This window comes from Falco rusticolus, chromosome Z, assembly GCF_015220075.1.
Source record: "Falco rusticolus isolate bFalRus1 chromosome Z, bFalRus1.pri, whole genome shotgun sequence".
Lineage (NCBI taxonomy): Eukaryota > Metazoa > Chordata > Aves > Falconiformes > Falconidae > Falco > Falco rusticolus.
Window position 1 is genome coordinate 74,846,397 of NC_051210.1, and position 14,748 is coordinate 74,861,144.

Below are 14,748 nucleotides of genomic sequence, written 5' to 3' on the forward strand. Positions count from 1 at the left end.
AGTCAGTGAACAGATATAATGCTCCCACCTAGAGCAGGAATACAGTTCTTTTCTAGAAAGGAATACGGCACTGTTTTCAGCCTTCACACTTGTTGTTTTGAGTATAATTAACTGTGACCACCACGCTCAATCCTGATTTTTTCTCAGTGAAACTAGCAATGTCTTAGTGCTTTCCTAATATTAATGGATTTATGCTTTCCTTCTCTCTGATCTTGTGATGATGTAAACTGTAATCATGGCTATAACTCAGGATTTATTTGAAGAAAGAAATACTAACACCAGGAAATTACAAGTATGAGCTGCATCAGTATATTTGTTCAGTAGAGCAAGGGAAACCATATCCTAACCTCTGATTACTCAAGACTTAAACAACGCTTTTCAATTTACCCAAATTAAGTTGTGCTATTTCAGTGGAGCTTGAACTTCTCTAGAGGTTGATTTTATTTAACCTAAGCCAAAAATGGGGTCTCCAGGGAATTTAAAGTCTCTGATATTTTTTTTTTAAACATATATCCACAGCCTGGTAAAATGGCTAACTGCCATGTGATAATATTATGACCAAAACCTTAATTGGTCTCAAGAAAGAAAATAGAAACCTTATTGGTTCAGGGGATAAAAATCATAGAGGTTAGAAATAAATGTCTTCCCCAGGCAGATTATTCCACTGGAAGGCTTCCCACATGCTCCTTGGGAAAATATTTTACTACTAGACATGGGCAGAGGAAGAACTCTTTCTCCACCAGTGAGCAGTGAACACAAACAAGAGTCAGAATTAAATTCTGAGCTTCCAATTGTTCCACTTTAGAACAAATCCAGAGATTTTTAGGACAAATTTCCAAATGTGTAAGCATCATTTTACACACAAAATTTGTGGGAATACATTCTGTACTTTCTCTCAAATGTACAGCTCTCTCAAAATGCAGTGCCTCACCAGTTCACACAGTTACGTCCCTTGCACCTTTTTCTACAACAGTTAAGATGCCCACATTTGAAATTCTGACCAAGGAGCACATCACCTTACAATGCACTTACTACCCTCCAAAACCTTGACACACTTTGGAAACACTGTGTATACAGTGCCATTAAAACGGAAATACTCGGAGTTCAGCTACTGTTGTGCTTTCCAAAGCAGCAAGTGCTTATGTTCATTACTGCTGAATGGGCAGAACAGATGACTTGCTAATGACTCTCTATAATTCATACTTAATATGCCAATCTTGCTTATAAACATGAAGGCAGTAACACCATTGTTTACATAGCACTGATTAAATGGTAGATTAAACAATAATGAAAAAAGTGAACCAACACAGGCTTTTATCTATTTTCTCCCCCTCTCTTTTACTGGTTGCTATCTTTTATTTACTGCTCACTGGTTTACCTACATTAAAGGCTATAAACCAAATTTTCCAAGGTAAGGACAGAGGAGCTGAAGGTATGAGTGGCACAGTAGCCAAACATCCATCAGGAAAGACTCCAAAACAGCTGACTCTGCCTTGGGGCTGGAGCTGGTGACAGTGGGAGACACCTTCCATCCTCTGCTTCTAAAATAGGTGAGAAACAGAGCAAACGCACAGCCTATGTGCCGTTCACTCTGCCATCACCTGAATGCAATGCTTTTGAACAATGCTCATAATCAAAATAAAACTTGACTGTAAAGTGAAGGAGCACTGAAATTGTTTGTGTGTATATATATAGAAAGCCCCCTTGTAGTCCATCCTTCTTTTGTGTGTGTATATATGTGCATATATATATATATATATACAGACAAAAAAGGATGCACTCTAAGGAGGCTTTTATAAATCACTCTACAGGAAGGTAACAGTGATGAACAACACACCACTGTCACAGCGTTACTAACATTATTAATGTGCTGCACCGAAAGATGAATGCTAACTGGAGAGTAACATGATACTGAACTGCTGCCTGTATTTCTCAGCCTGGTTATGCTGCATCTTGCGTATCGCAGGTCTTCTTCAGGGCTGATGTGATGCTGATGACCCTCGTTCCACTCCTGCAGCTAGGAGGAAGACAAAGTGGAAGCAGAACCCACTTTCTCATACGCTTACTTGCTTTGCAAAGTTCAAGTGCCTAAGCAGCAAAGGCTAGAGGAGACGCAGGGAAAAAGGGATACTTGTTCTCCCACAAAGTTCCCTGGGATTCAGAAAACTTCATTCCTCCCCTAAAAATTTTAATAATGCCATCACTATTTTTTTTTGTGTTTTATGTACCAAAACATCTGAAAGGTTATGAACCATTATTATGAAAACATGCCTAATCGTACCTCAGCTCCCACTAAGTGCCATCGACCAATGTCCATCACAAGAGGTCTCCACAAGAAAGCTGATGCAGGTGGGGCTCACTGGTACCACTGCAGGCTTCTGCAATCATACAGCGTATCTACAGCACAGCACTGGCAGTACACATGGCCCTGCTGCCTGCACATGGGTGTGGGCTGAAGCCACAGAAACACATATGTTATTCAATAGATGCAAGATTGCACATCAGCTTAAGATATTCTGTGCAGAAAATGCTGTATTAGATAGATTTCCCTTTCCCACCGCCCTGAACAAATGTATAGCTAAGGTGTCTGTTAAAGAGCTAAAAAGAAAATAAACAAGCCAAAAAAGAGCTTCAAGTTTACCATTTAAATACTATATGGCAACTGTTTACTAAGACTCTTTGGATGGAAAATGTTTTCATAACAGTATATTAGTGATGTACATAAATCCATGATACAAACAAACAAGACCTGAAATGATCTAACAAGTAACACAGTGTATCAGTGGAAGAGCTGGGAACAGAACTACAGCTTCCCCATTTGAAATGCAAGGTGCAACTTCTGTAATAAATACTTTGTTATTTAAAATCCCCATATGCTCATTTTCTCAATTCTGTAGCTCTACATCAGCAAATCCAGAAATGTCAAGCGTTTGATTTTTCAAAAAGGTGCGTAGTTGTTCAGCACTTCAAGGAAAAAAAAGAAAAAGGAAAAAGAAAAGGAGACAGGGACAGAGGAAGTCTTCGTTAGCTATGAGTTTCAATTCAGACATCTCTGGCTCACACTTCAATCAAACCATGTTTTTTTGCATTAGCTAGGGGAGACAAAAGCACAAGCTCTTTAAAAGCTTCAAGTATCTTCACTGATTTTGTATAGATTTAAAAAAGAAAAGTGTATTTTTGCAGGCATGTAGTTCGTCCCTTGGTTAAAAAAAAAATAATAAAAGCAGGCCATGTTCTTCAGAAGTTCCCCTTTTCCTTCACAAAAGCATTTACTCTTTGGAACAGAGAAACTGATGCACTTCTTTCAGCATTGCTTGCATGTCCTCATATTCTGCAAATCTGCAGGCATCCTCTAGCCTCAGCCACTGGAAAGCCTGGTGCTCCTCCGAGAGCTTGATTTCTGTGTTACAGTCCTTCATTTCCGCCAGCCAGTAAGTGACAGTCTTCGGTTTGCCACGGACAGGATAGTGCAGTTCTTTCTTGTACCCTTCTATGAGGGTGAGCTGACTGGCCTGAAGACCAGCCTCTTCCTGCGTCTCCCGGAAGGCTGTCTGCAGGTCATCCTCTCCTGGGTCCACATGGCCTGTCAAGAAGGTGAAAAAGTAAGTCTCTAGGAAGGAGACTCAAATTTTGTTTATTCAGTTGAGAACTGGGAAACATTGGGAGACAGAGATGAGAGTACACTGTAGCTCATACAGAAGCAAACTGAAATTGGAGACCAGAGATTGCTTTTCCAACTTTCAAGTCTTAATTTATCTTTCTCTTGTGGCTTTTAGGATCACTGTTTACCCCACATCTTCTGAAACTCCCAGTGGCCTGTCAGCACCAGGCATCTTTTCTTCCTCCTCTCCTCTTCTGGAACACTCTGCACCCATAATCACAGAATGGCTTGCGTTGGAAGGGACCTTAAGGACCATCTAGTTCCTCTAGATGTAATGTTACACCTTAGATCATACTGAGGACTGAGTGACTCATCAGTGTTTTTCCTTTATCTAGTTAGGGAGGACACTACTCATCTGCAAGAGTGTTAGTTCTTCCTCAGCCCTTTCCCCCAACAGGAGCTTAAGGCTCAACTCCGCAAAACAGCTCAGAAGCAATGGGACCAGGCACCAATAAATGCTATTTAAAGGGTGGGTTTTCAGTTAGGCAGTTAGGGGTATTTTTATTTCTTTCCTATATTCCCCTCTGAAATGCAGCAAGCCTAAAAGCCACTCCTTTCACCAGATGCGTAGTTCTTCTAGGACACATTATTTATTTTACATTGCCATTACAAACAACAGATAAATATAACACATCCACAGCTGTTTGTACTTTTGTTGAGAAATGTCAGATTTGGTTTTCTCATGAAAGCTGCAGACAAGAACATAAATAGAACAAGCCAAGCAAGATCTCAAAAAAGCAACATAGCAGGAGTTGGGAGTCTTCAAGAGGAAAAAAAAAGTTAGCTTTATTTTGCCCCTGATGTCACTTTATTTTCTATGTAGCTGGCTGCAAATAGCCGTAATTTCATCATAGAGATCAATCTTTCCTCAGGGCTTGGTACACAAAGCCACCCTTTAGTACTAGAACTGGAGTATATGGGAAGCTCATTTTGCTTTCCCAACAGGCTTCACTCACTTCTTTGCATATCAGAAGCTTAAACACCTCTTACAATGTGACATCATCTCAAATGTAATATACAGTTCCATTTCAAGCGGCAACTGCACAGAAAACAGCATTTGATGTTGCACTTGACATCTTGGATATTTGAGATCAAACAGACTGAGGCTTTAAGTAAAAATATTTTCTCCCTGAATCTCAGCAGTGCAAGTCAAGCTGTCTCCTTTTTGACAAAGTATGTATTTCCATAGCTGGGACTAACAGTTGGAAAACTTAATCCCCTTGGCCTTGCATAGCTGGCTTACTTTTACAGTACCCACAGCAAATGCCCACAGAACATCCATGAACAGTAAGTAACCACTATTTTTTTATGACAGTCATGATCCATTGTCACCAAATGTGCAATGAGTTGAAGTAGCAATACAGCTGGAGGGCCAAGGTTCAATTTCAGCTCAAAGGACACCAGTGCATCCTCCTGCTCTCCAGCAAAGTGAAAGGCAATCACCTCACCTTGCTGTTGATAAGCACAAGTATAAGCTCAGTAAGTTTCCAGCTTTGTGCAGTATAGTGTACCTACTTGGTAGAAAAAGGACTGCCACAGCTTCCAGACCCTACCAGCTGTTTGCACTAATGCAGTTCCAATACGAGGAAGAAAACGAAACCTGCATGCCCTCCCCAACAGCCCCAGCTAGTGCAAAGTCACAGTTCTAGGAGCAGAAGTGAGCCTGATGAAGCTCACGTGGGGGGATACAAACAAATCCAGTTTAATCCCATAAGGGTTGCAGCTGCTTGGGCAAATTCTAAAATACCAATGTACAGCTATAGTAGTAAATTGTCTTTTGTGTGGTCTTGGAGAGAAATTACAACTTCTCATTTTGGCTTCTTGCCACATTAAATCTATGTGTGCATCATATACAAGTTATGTTATTGCACGACACAACCTGAGACTTCCTTTGAAGATGACTCATATTGCAGAGAATATATAACGTTATAGCTCCCCTTCATTCATTGTCCCCGAATCTGTACTGAGCTATTAAAAGCTGCCATCAGATTATGGCTTTGATATGTAGCTTTTGATCTATTAAACCTTAAAAAAATATGTTGAGGGAGGTGATTCTGCCCCTCTACTCTGCTCCAGCGAGACCCCACCTGGAGGACTGCATCCAGCTCTGGAGCCCTTAGCACAGAAAAGACACAACTGTTGGGAGTCCAGAGGAGGGTCACAAACATGATGATAAGGATTAACACATCTCCTACAAGGAACAGCTTAGTCTGCTGGGAGACACCTGGAGAAGGCTCCACAGAGACCTTGCTGTGGCTTTTCAGCACTTCCAGAGGGCTCACCAGAACAATGGCCACCGACTTGGTCAAAGGGCCTGCAGCCACACCACAGCGGGGACTGGCTTCAAACCAAACGAGGGGCGGCTCACGCTCCCTACAAGGAAGGCAACACGCTGCGACCAACCGGGAGGCAAAACGCTGCAACACGTTGCCCACAGAGGTGGGGCGCGCCCCGTCCCTGGAAACCTCCCAGGTCAGCCTGGACGGGGCTCTCAGAACCTCCTCTACTTGAGACGGCCCTGCCCCTTGCTGGCGGGTTGGGCCCGGCGACCTCTGAGGGTCCCTCCCAGCCCAACCCAACCCATTTGATAATTCTATGATTCTGAGTGCATAAATGTATGCCTACAAGTTATTTCACTCCCTACTGCAATGCTTACAAGTCATTTCAATCACTTGTCCAGAACTACTGTATTCCAGTGAATCTTTTCATATGGGTCTCTCCTCTTACAACAACCAATCATGTCCCAGCATGTGTTTTTTAGATTTGCAGTAGGTTGCAAACTCTACTCCCTTAGGCTTTTGGTCAAGTGGACAAAGGGGGATGTTTGGAAAGTTTTGTTCTTTCCCTTAACAGGGGAGCATAGTTGATACCGTTACAAGTTGGTTTTTTTTCCCAATCTGCAAATTCCTGTTTACAAACCGCTCCTGCACTATGCTTTAAGAGCACTGCATTTTGTGAAACAAGAAGTAAAAACTAGCAGGAAGAAATCTCAGCAGGTAAAAAGAGGGTGTAAGAAGACCCACAAGGAACCTGAAGTATTTCTGTGCTGCACTTTTCCTGGTACCAGGACTGCAACTGCGTACTACCAAACACTGGCTCTGCCATGTGTCCTTACAGATAAGGTGTTGCTATATGTCTGGGGGCACTGGGCTTGTTGTCTTTGGAGCCTCATTGATGAGCAAGGATGGCTTAGGTGAACATAGCTGATGAGGTTACTTCTCCTAGCTGTCCTTCTCACCTCTGCTGCATTAGGTACGCACTCTTCATCAAAGGACTCCTGAACTTAAAGAAACTCCTGCATCTTCTAAGAAAGGTGTTTTGAAGCAAATCGGCACAGATTTCAGTTTGCTTTCTAATGTTGCACTGCAAACTGATTCCTCTCTGATTATATGAAGGTCAAACAACCATGCATTGGCAACAGCAGTATCTGGTGGAGGGTCAGGCCTGAGTGAGAAGGTAAAAATTTCTCTAGCTACCTAATTTCAGTTGTCTTCTCAGTGCCTGCCAGAAACATCAGATACCTGTGGAGCACAATTTGGTGACCACCCCCCAACCCCAATCAGTTATGTCCAATAGTTTATACAATCACAACTTGCAAATAATTTTGGCCACAAAACAACCCACTCAGCTGCACAAACAGCATAATCAGTGGCCACTGTCAACTGATTAACTGCCCCTCTAAGCTGACCTTGGCATTCAGCCAAAGTTCAGTCTGTAATCTCACCCACTCCCAACACAAACAACCCTAAAGTGTGTTATTAGAACAAATATCACCTTTGGGTGGGGTCCAGTGGTGGGTCCCATAGGATGTCTGAAGGAGGAGGTATTCAATACCATCAGTGACCTTAGAAGATGGTCCTGACTGCAGCCTCCTGTAGATGATCAAGCCACAAGCTCTCACTGCCATGCCCCTCTTAACTGCACGAAGAGCTGTGGAAAAGCACAAAAGATCAAGCAGGAACAACATACAACATGGAGCTGAAACAGACTAGTTGTATTTAGCCAGCAAATGTATCTCAGCACATACTAAGAGCTGTCCATCCCTTTGCAGCTAATACATAATTAAATTGCATCTTATTAACAATCTTTTAATTGCAAAAAAATGGGAGTCCTTTCCTTTTAAAACAAGGAAATCACAACCTATATCAAAACTTTAAAAAAAACTTATCAAGAAGCATGAAATGTAACCTGCCCGACATTTCTCCGCTGATGATATACTACAAACCACACCATAGGGAGGAAAAAAATAAAATTAAAGGAAACCCACCAACTAACACTCTGGAGCTTTACACTTCAAATATTGAAAGGCCCTGCACAAAGATACTATCCCAGCATTACTGGAAGCAGCATAGAGAAATAATTGCCCAAGACAGATCCCCTGCAGCACAGAACTCCTCAAGATGCCAGCCGCAGAGCTGAGAAAATGAATGACAAAGGACAGGCTCTCGGCTGTCTGGACCTGGAATGAGCAGAACTAAAAAACATGGCAGAACTAAAAGCTTCTTGGCACACGTGTTCAGTGTTTAAATTTCACTAGAAAGGCACACACCTCTTAAGTGACAAATATTGTAATCAATAAGCTACACAGCCAGGACAATGGGTCCTACACGGGAAAAGAGAGAAAGCGATGGAGATGAGAAATACATGTTAAAGAATGCAGCAATTCCCGGTTCCAGGCAACGCCTGGCATTTTGATAGAGCCATGCAATCTCAGTAATAAATTTACACAACACCGTTTTTCCCTGGGATGTCCAGTGAGGTACTGGGACATCTCCAGCTGCCAGCCTGGGAAATGACAGCACAGGGTGCTTCACCACCAACCGAGCGCCAGCCCGGCGTTCAGCTCTCACGGTTCACCGCTCTTTAACCGCCACCAACTACTAAGAAAGATAACCCGCCCCGAGCAGAGCCGAGCCCGCCCGAGGCGGGAGACCAGCACCACCTCCCGGGAGCCCCGGGGAGCGCCGCGCTCGGCGCCCAGCGCCGGGAAGGATAAACCCCTCCGGGGTTGGCCCCCACCGCCACCAGGCACGCCGCGGCCCCGCTCCCCTCCCTCCCGCCCGCCCGCCCGCCCGCAGAGCGCGGCCCACCGTGTCCCCGGGGGCTGCCAGGCCGCTCGGAGCGGGCAGGGCCCCGCCGGGGCGGGCACCGGGGCGCCAGGCCCGGGGTGGGGGGTGGGGGCAGAGCTCCCCCGGCCGTTGCCATAGCAGCGGGACAGCCCCGGCGCGCACCGGGACACGGCAGGAGCCGGGCGCGGAGCCGGGCCCGGGTCACCCTCACCCTCACCTTCGCTTCCGGTCCGAGGAGTAGGCGGAGCGCCGCCCGACCGCAGGCAGCCTCAACCAATCGCAGAGGCGCAGGCGCGGGCCGTAGCTCCCCCCCTCTCGCTCCCTACTCCCTCCCCCTCCCACCTTTCTCTAGGCTCCGCCTCCTCCGGCTGCGAAGATCTCGGATTGGTTTCTCCCGTCGGGACACGCCCCATCCGCGGCTCTCCGTCTTCCTATTCGCTGGCTGACGGTGTGAGACTGCGCGCGAGCGTTTGAAGCGGGAAAAGCGTTGTTGCTATGGAGACGCGGCCTAGTCGCTGCTGCCGAGCGGCGCCGCGGCCGGTGAGTGGTTGTGGCGGCTGCGGGGGTGCCAGCCGGGAGGCGGAGGGGTCGGCCGCGCCGGGGTGGTGGTGGTGGGCGAGGGGGGGTTGTCCCGGGGCCATCACCTGCCCCGAGTGGTGGGGCAGCGCTGCGGCATCCCTCAGCCCTGTCCCCCGTAGATTCCGAGCTGGCTGCGGCGAGGTATGCTGGGCTGCCCCCCTCCTTCGGGCCCCGCCCGGCTCTGGTGTGTGCGGGGAAGGGAGAGGAAAAAGCTGCTAGTGGAATAGCGCAGGGAAAGATGAGAGGAGAACTGGCACACCGCGGGTGGCAGGGGAGAGGCAGCGGCTGCTGCAGGAGCGGCCTGGCAGCTGGCAGGGTGTGAGGCCCCTGCCTCAGCCCTACACCCCTTCTTCCAGGGGGTGAAGCTAAAAAGTTCCTCGGTCTGGGACTAAATTCAGTGAGGGAAGCTCTAAATCCCTGCGGGGCTAAATTCAGTAACTATGCCCCCCTCCTCAGTCATACAGTGTAATTCCAGATGCGTGGTGGTTTGTTTTGACACAATTATAAAATAAATTTTGAAAGCTATTTGGTAAATTTTACAGGCAGGAGAAGCTCGGGCACAATTTTCAAATAATCAGCATCCCAATATAACTCAGATTATTTTTTTAGCGTGTGGTTGAATATTAGACACTTCCCATTTCCATGCAGCTGTTGTTTTAAGCAGTTGTCTGGGATCAGCTGTAGGATGGAGTCTCTTCTGCTGAGGTCACCAGACTATACTTAGTATGAAGGAATGATTATAAAAAATAGCACTCTCTTGCCAATTGAAAAATACTGTTGGAAAACAAAAAGAACCCCAACATTTTGTTGTTGGTTTTAAGTCTGTTTCAAAGAGGAATGAAATTAATTGTAGTTTTAGTAACCAACTGTGTTAGTAGCAAAAGAAGTAAGGGTGTTGCTACAGGGAGAAGCCCTGCATCGTGGTCCAACTGTAAAATAGTTGTCATTTAACATTAAAAGTATTCCCTCCTCTCCAATTACATTTACTACACTGAAACTTTAAGTGGTTATCTATTGCTAGTATTCAACTTTGTTCCTTCGAAACAGGCTGCTACAACACTTAGTCCAATGAGCAACAGAATGTTTAATACCATGTTGTGTACGTGCACAGGGAGTTGCGGAGTGTAATCCTATGATCTTACAAAGGGATCTGCTGCAACATCAAATGCCGTTTCATAGATGCGTGCCTACTGCATTAAACTAAAATTATGAATTCATGTTACAGTACAAATGATCTCTTATTACGGGTCTTGTGTTTATAAAAGTGCAGCCACACCCTGACCCCGTTCTTCACAGGCATACCCTAGTTTCTGAAGAACGAGTTCAGAAGGATGAAAGGTAATCCATTTTGTGTGGTGCTGTGGAAAAGCAAATTAGCCATTCACTTCTGGAGGGCTAAGTCAGATTTGGCTTTGTATCACAGTTAAAAAGGAGCTTGATGTTCAGATGAATAAGAAATAAAGGTGGATGACTGATGGTGTGAGTTAATAAATCACCCTTTTCTCTGTTGTGTGATGGGCAGATTGGCTTCATTCTGGTCTTCTGCTTTTTGCACTTCAAAAACCAGCAAACACTTTGGCACAGTCAGAGCCTGTCTGTTTGGGGTATATGTGGTCACAAGTAATGAGTACAATACACCGCTACAGTTGTGGTCAGGAGAGGAAACATACCTACCTGCTATGTGCATTTACAAATTTTGTAATTTCTTAACTTTTGTTTTTATAAGGTATTTATATTGCATAACACAAAATGTTAGGCAGGTAAACAAGGTGCTCTGTAGGTTTTGTACACTGATTAACAAGTACTATGTTGAACAGATGCCCTTGAAAATTGTGCCTAATACAATTATTTAATGATCAGACTGGAGTTTGTGATTCAGAATTATCTTGGATTATTTGCATGATTAAGTGTATAGTTGCATTAGTTTGTATTTTTAGGTGTGCCACATAAGATTTCTTCACTTTGTGATGACTTAATTTCCCCAGTTTAAAGTATGGATATAGTGATACTTGTGTCATGTCTCGGTGGTGACACTCGGGAGTATCAGCAGTCAGCTAAAACTATCAGGTAAATATGAGTAAGCTACAGTGGGATAACAGGGTATGTGAATGTTATTAAAATGAACAGTGCACTGAAATCTTTAATATATCAGAGATTAATAAGGATCAAGATATAGTGGCCTACCACTGGTTTATTCTCAAAATAGTCTATGTAGGGATTTTATGTGATTTATTTTATGCACAGTAACTGAGACTCACTAAGTTAGTATCTCTGAAGGTCAGGCTTTTCCCCACTTTGAAAAGTGCATTGAGAATGAAATGGTCTGTGTAAAAGCTAATTAATAATTAAAAGTGTTTTAAAATGGAGGATCAGCTCCTAGAGCATAATTTTGTGTTAATTTTTTTCAGAATACATGTAATGTAACACTCATTTCTACTACTTATGCCTGATTTTTTTCCCCAGCTTTATGACCTTGAAAAAACCCCTCTATTACTGAAAAGGAGGAGCTTTCTGATGATAGGCTGTGATCTTACTCTGTGCTTTGAGTTGGTCCCTTTATATAAAATTCTAATGCTTTTTTACAAGTACTTATTCACTACTGATATCTGGCAGCTTTTTAAGATCTTTGTAAGGCTTCTTTGCATAAGAAGTAAGCTGTAGAGAACTCTGGTTTGCCACATAAAGATGATGGGCTGATAGGCCCCTTCAAACATCTCATGTGTTCCAGTAGTAAGGTATATCACCATTAACTGTTTCTCTCTTGATGCTAGCTTCTTGTGTATTAGTAGGTAAAGATGCACTGTCACGGACTTCACTGTTTCACTGACCAGCTTCAGCATCTTTTTGTCAATGCCAGAGTGGTCCCTTATGTGAGAAGAAGGTGAAAATTTCAAAGTGAAGCTGTCTTTCTGCCAGCTAAATGAGAAGGGCAAACACTGAATAGCTAAGAATTACAAGCAATGTTGTAATACAGATTGAGTGAGAGGTTTTTCTTAGGCCTGAGACTACCTGAGCTTATAACTGGGTGCTCATGGAGAATTATACCTCCTTTCTGATTCGCTTTTTTTGGATATGTTACATCCAACTATTTAAGAAGTCTTAGGCTTTTGTCTCAATCCTGTTTTCAGTGAAGCCACCATACTTCTGCAGGGAACGAGACCTGGACTTTGATATGACACTACCACACTGAAGAATGTTACATTTTTCTGCCCCAGAACACAATGTTCTCAGATGAAGAAACAAAATTAGATCCTGACAGTAACTGAGGGAATACTGGCTGTTATTTATTATAAGAAAAAAAAGAAAGTTGTCTTTTTTCTTTTGCCAGAAGGTGGCATTATCATTAAAAATTTAGGATTCTTGAAAACCTACCAATATTCCTCTTATTTCTCTACAAACCCAGTTTATTTTGAAGAACTATGTGCCTGTTTTAGAAAGAGTGTCTTCAAACACAACAAACTTTACAGTCTTGGACAAATTAAGATATTATTTTAATAAGGAGAAAGGCATTCCTTTTAGAGCATTACCAATTGAAATGCCAAAAGGGTTTCACTGACAACTGCTATTTCCCCTGAATTCTATCATGTATGAACCTGACCAAATCTTTTAGAAAATTGTCTGCTCTTGAGTTTTAAAGTAATTAGAAATGCTGGAACCTATCACCATGATGATTGCTTGATTTTTTTTTCCCCATGGTTAATTAATTTGTTACTCCTTCATTAGTCAATGTTTGGTTTTCATAGGTTGTGAGGTTGCAGTTCCGTGGATGGAGAGACACTGGAGTTATCTCCTGAAAGCACTTAGATCCAGAAAGATTTATCATATCTGGGGAAGCAAAAGCAGTGGGCAATGGATACTTGAAGTGCTATCATTTTTCCATTTTATGGAGCAAGTAAAAATATCTGCACATATTAATCCATCTGGATGCAGACAGCTGCACAATGCATTGCTAGGGAGACTTGAGTGAAGGAGTTGAGGGTTTTTTTGGCACACCTTACAGTGATGCATGCTGCTTTTTTTGGGTTTCCCAAGAATGCAAGTATGGCGTTCCAGTAGCATATATAGATTTAGAGAAATTCTGTGTTTCAGATTTCACATAATGTTTTGGTTATTCTGTCAAGTACACTCAGAAATTGTCACAAGATTCATGACATACAAGAGAAAGTTACACAACAGAACTACAACTTTGCTGTAGTTCATCTATAAGGTGAATGTTCTTAATTGCTCAGCTTGAGGTGAGGACAAATGCAGTTTCTTCTCCTTTGGTTAGTTAACCAGGGATAGCTGAACCACATTAGACCACATGCCCTGATATTAAATTGAGTGTCTAAAATTAGGCATTTTACATTCTGTAGCTTGAGGACAGGGTTTCAGTAGCCGCGGCATTCATCAAATAGACATCAGGCGTGTGAGAACTCTGCAACAGTAAGTAACACTGCACTGTGCATTTCTTGCACATCATTGTGTATTGTCTGTAACTCTGAAATATAGTTTCATATATAAAATATTTGTTTCATGTTTAGTTTACTGTTGTTATTGCTGTGTTCTGTAGTGTCTGGCTGTCTAGTGCATTGTAAACTTGGAATTAAGCTTCTAGCCTAACTGCAGGTAATGGCATCAGGAAATGTGTGGTTTTTTCATTAGTAACTTTGTTACATGTGATGTTTCATATGATTCCAATATTTTTTTTCATTTCTTGTAGACTTCAGCTTGAAGATGGCATCATGCCTTTATGAATGCCTTTGTGAGGCAGAACTTGAAAAATACTATCCCCATTTTGCTGCCTTTGGTCTTAAGAAGATTGATGAGCTTGCCAAAGTTTCAATGAATGATTATACCAAACTGGGGGTCCATGACATGAATGACCGCAAACGACTCTTTCAGCTCATAAGAATAATCAAAATTACGCAAGAGGAAGACATTGCAAATTTAAGCAAGCAAGATTTTCGACCAAGCAGCCTCTTCATTCAGCCTCAGGTGACTAGATCAGGTCCCCGTAGACAGTTGTGTTTTGAGTCCTTCTTTGAAGAAAATGATGGAACAGTTAAAGACTCTGAATCTGAATCATATGGTTCATCTGACTTCAGTGCCAATGAAGAGAAGAACAGTGTAGGGGAAATGTTGGGACACATTCAATCACATGATCCAGAGCTGATCACATTAACTAGAAGAGACGTAAATACTCCTGGAATATGCACAAAAAAGGACCTGAGCTGTCCAACCGTTTCTGATGATATTGCTCCTCTTCTGGGGGATTCTGAAGCTCCTATCATACAAAGAATAACTCACATTTCAGGATATAATTATGGACTACCTCATTCCTGTATCAGGTAATAATCAGTCACCTTTATTTCATTATATTTCAAATCAGTCATAATTAATTCTTTCTTCAATGTGGAGAAGAATCTGTCTTTATCACCTCCAAATAAGCAACCCTAC

The 14,748-nt window shown here is 43.0% G+C and overlaps 2 protein-coding genes across 5 annotated transcripts in view; one reads left to right on the plus strand and one right to left on the minus strand.

Annotated features, from left to right (window-relative positions):
- Positions 1–2,649: 2,649 nt before the first annotated feature.
- On the minus strand, positions 2,650–8,992 carry NUDT2 (nudix hydrolase 2). 3 transcript variants are annotated; one of them, XM_037373964.1, is made up of 4 exons: positions 8,752–8,820; positions 8,211–8,264; positions 7,436–7,591; positions 2,650–3,583 (listed from the first exon to the last, which is right to left on the minus strand). In XM_037373964.1, the coding sequence occupies exons 3-4, from the start codon at positions 7,566–7,568 to the stop codon at positions 3,270–3,272; spliced, it is 447 nt and encodes a 148-aa protein (XP_037229861.1). In that variant the 5' UTR covers positions 7,569–7,591; positions 8,211–8,264; positions 8,752–8,820; the 3' UTR covers positions 2,650–3,269. The 3 variants fall into 3 exon arrangements, with proteins under 3 accessions (XP_037229861.1, XP_037229862.1, XP_037229859.1); XM_037373965.1 differs by lacking the exons at positions 8,211–8,264; positions 8,752–8,820 and adding an exon at positions 8,948–8,992; XM_037373962.1 differs by lacking the exon at positions 8,211–8,264 and having other exon boundaries at positions 8,752–8,936.
- A 201-nt stretch (positions 8,993–9,193) lies between these two features.
- KIF24 (kinesin family member 24) overlaps positions 9,194–14,748 on the plus strand; it is a 31,271-nt gene continuing 25,716 nt past the window's right edge. The window contains exons 1-2 of one of the 2 annotated variants that reach the window (XM_037373306.1): positions 9,194–9,270; positions 14,012–14,639. In XM_037373306.1, coding sequence (XP_037229203.1) covers positions 14,026–14,639 — 614 coding nt within the window. In that variant the 5' untranslated portion in view covers positions 9,194–9,270; positions 14,012–14,025. Of the gene's footprint in view, positions 9,271–11,317; positions 11,377–14,011; positions 14,640–14,748 lie in introns of those variants that run through there. The other variant, XM_037373307.1, reaches the window with a different exon arrangement.

What these genes read in the sequence shown, in the direction of transcription:
- NUDT2 (XM_037373962.1), bottom strand. Translation starts at nt 8,866, where the DNA reads ATGGCAACGGCCGGGGGAGCTCTGCCCCCACCCCCCACCCCGGGCCTG. An exon ending in TGGCAGCCCCCGGGGACACG is followed by an intron (nt 7,592 to 8,751) that starts GTGGGCCGCGCT and finishes GCTTTTCCACAG; the next exon opens with CTCTTCGTGCAGTTAAGAGG. An exon ending in CCACTGGACCCCACCCAAAG is followed by an intron (nt 3,584 to 7,435) that starts GTGATATTTGTT and finishes CCTTCTTGACAG; the next exon opens with GCCATGTGGACCCAGGAGAG.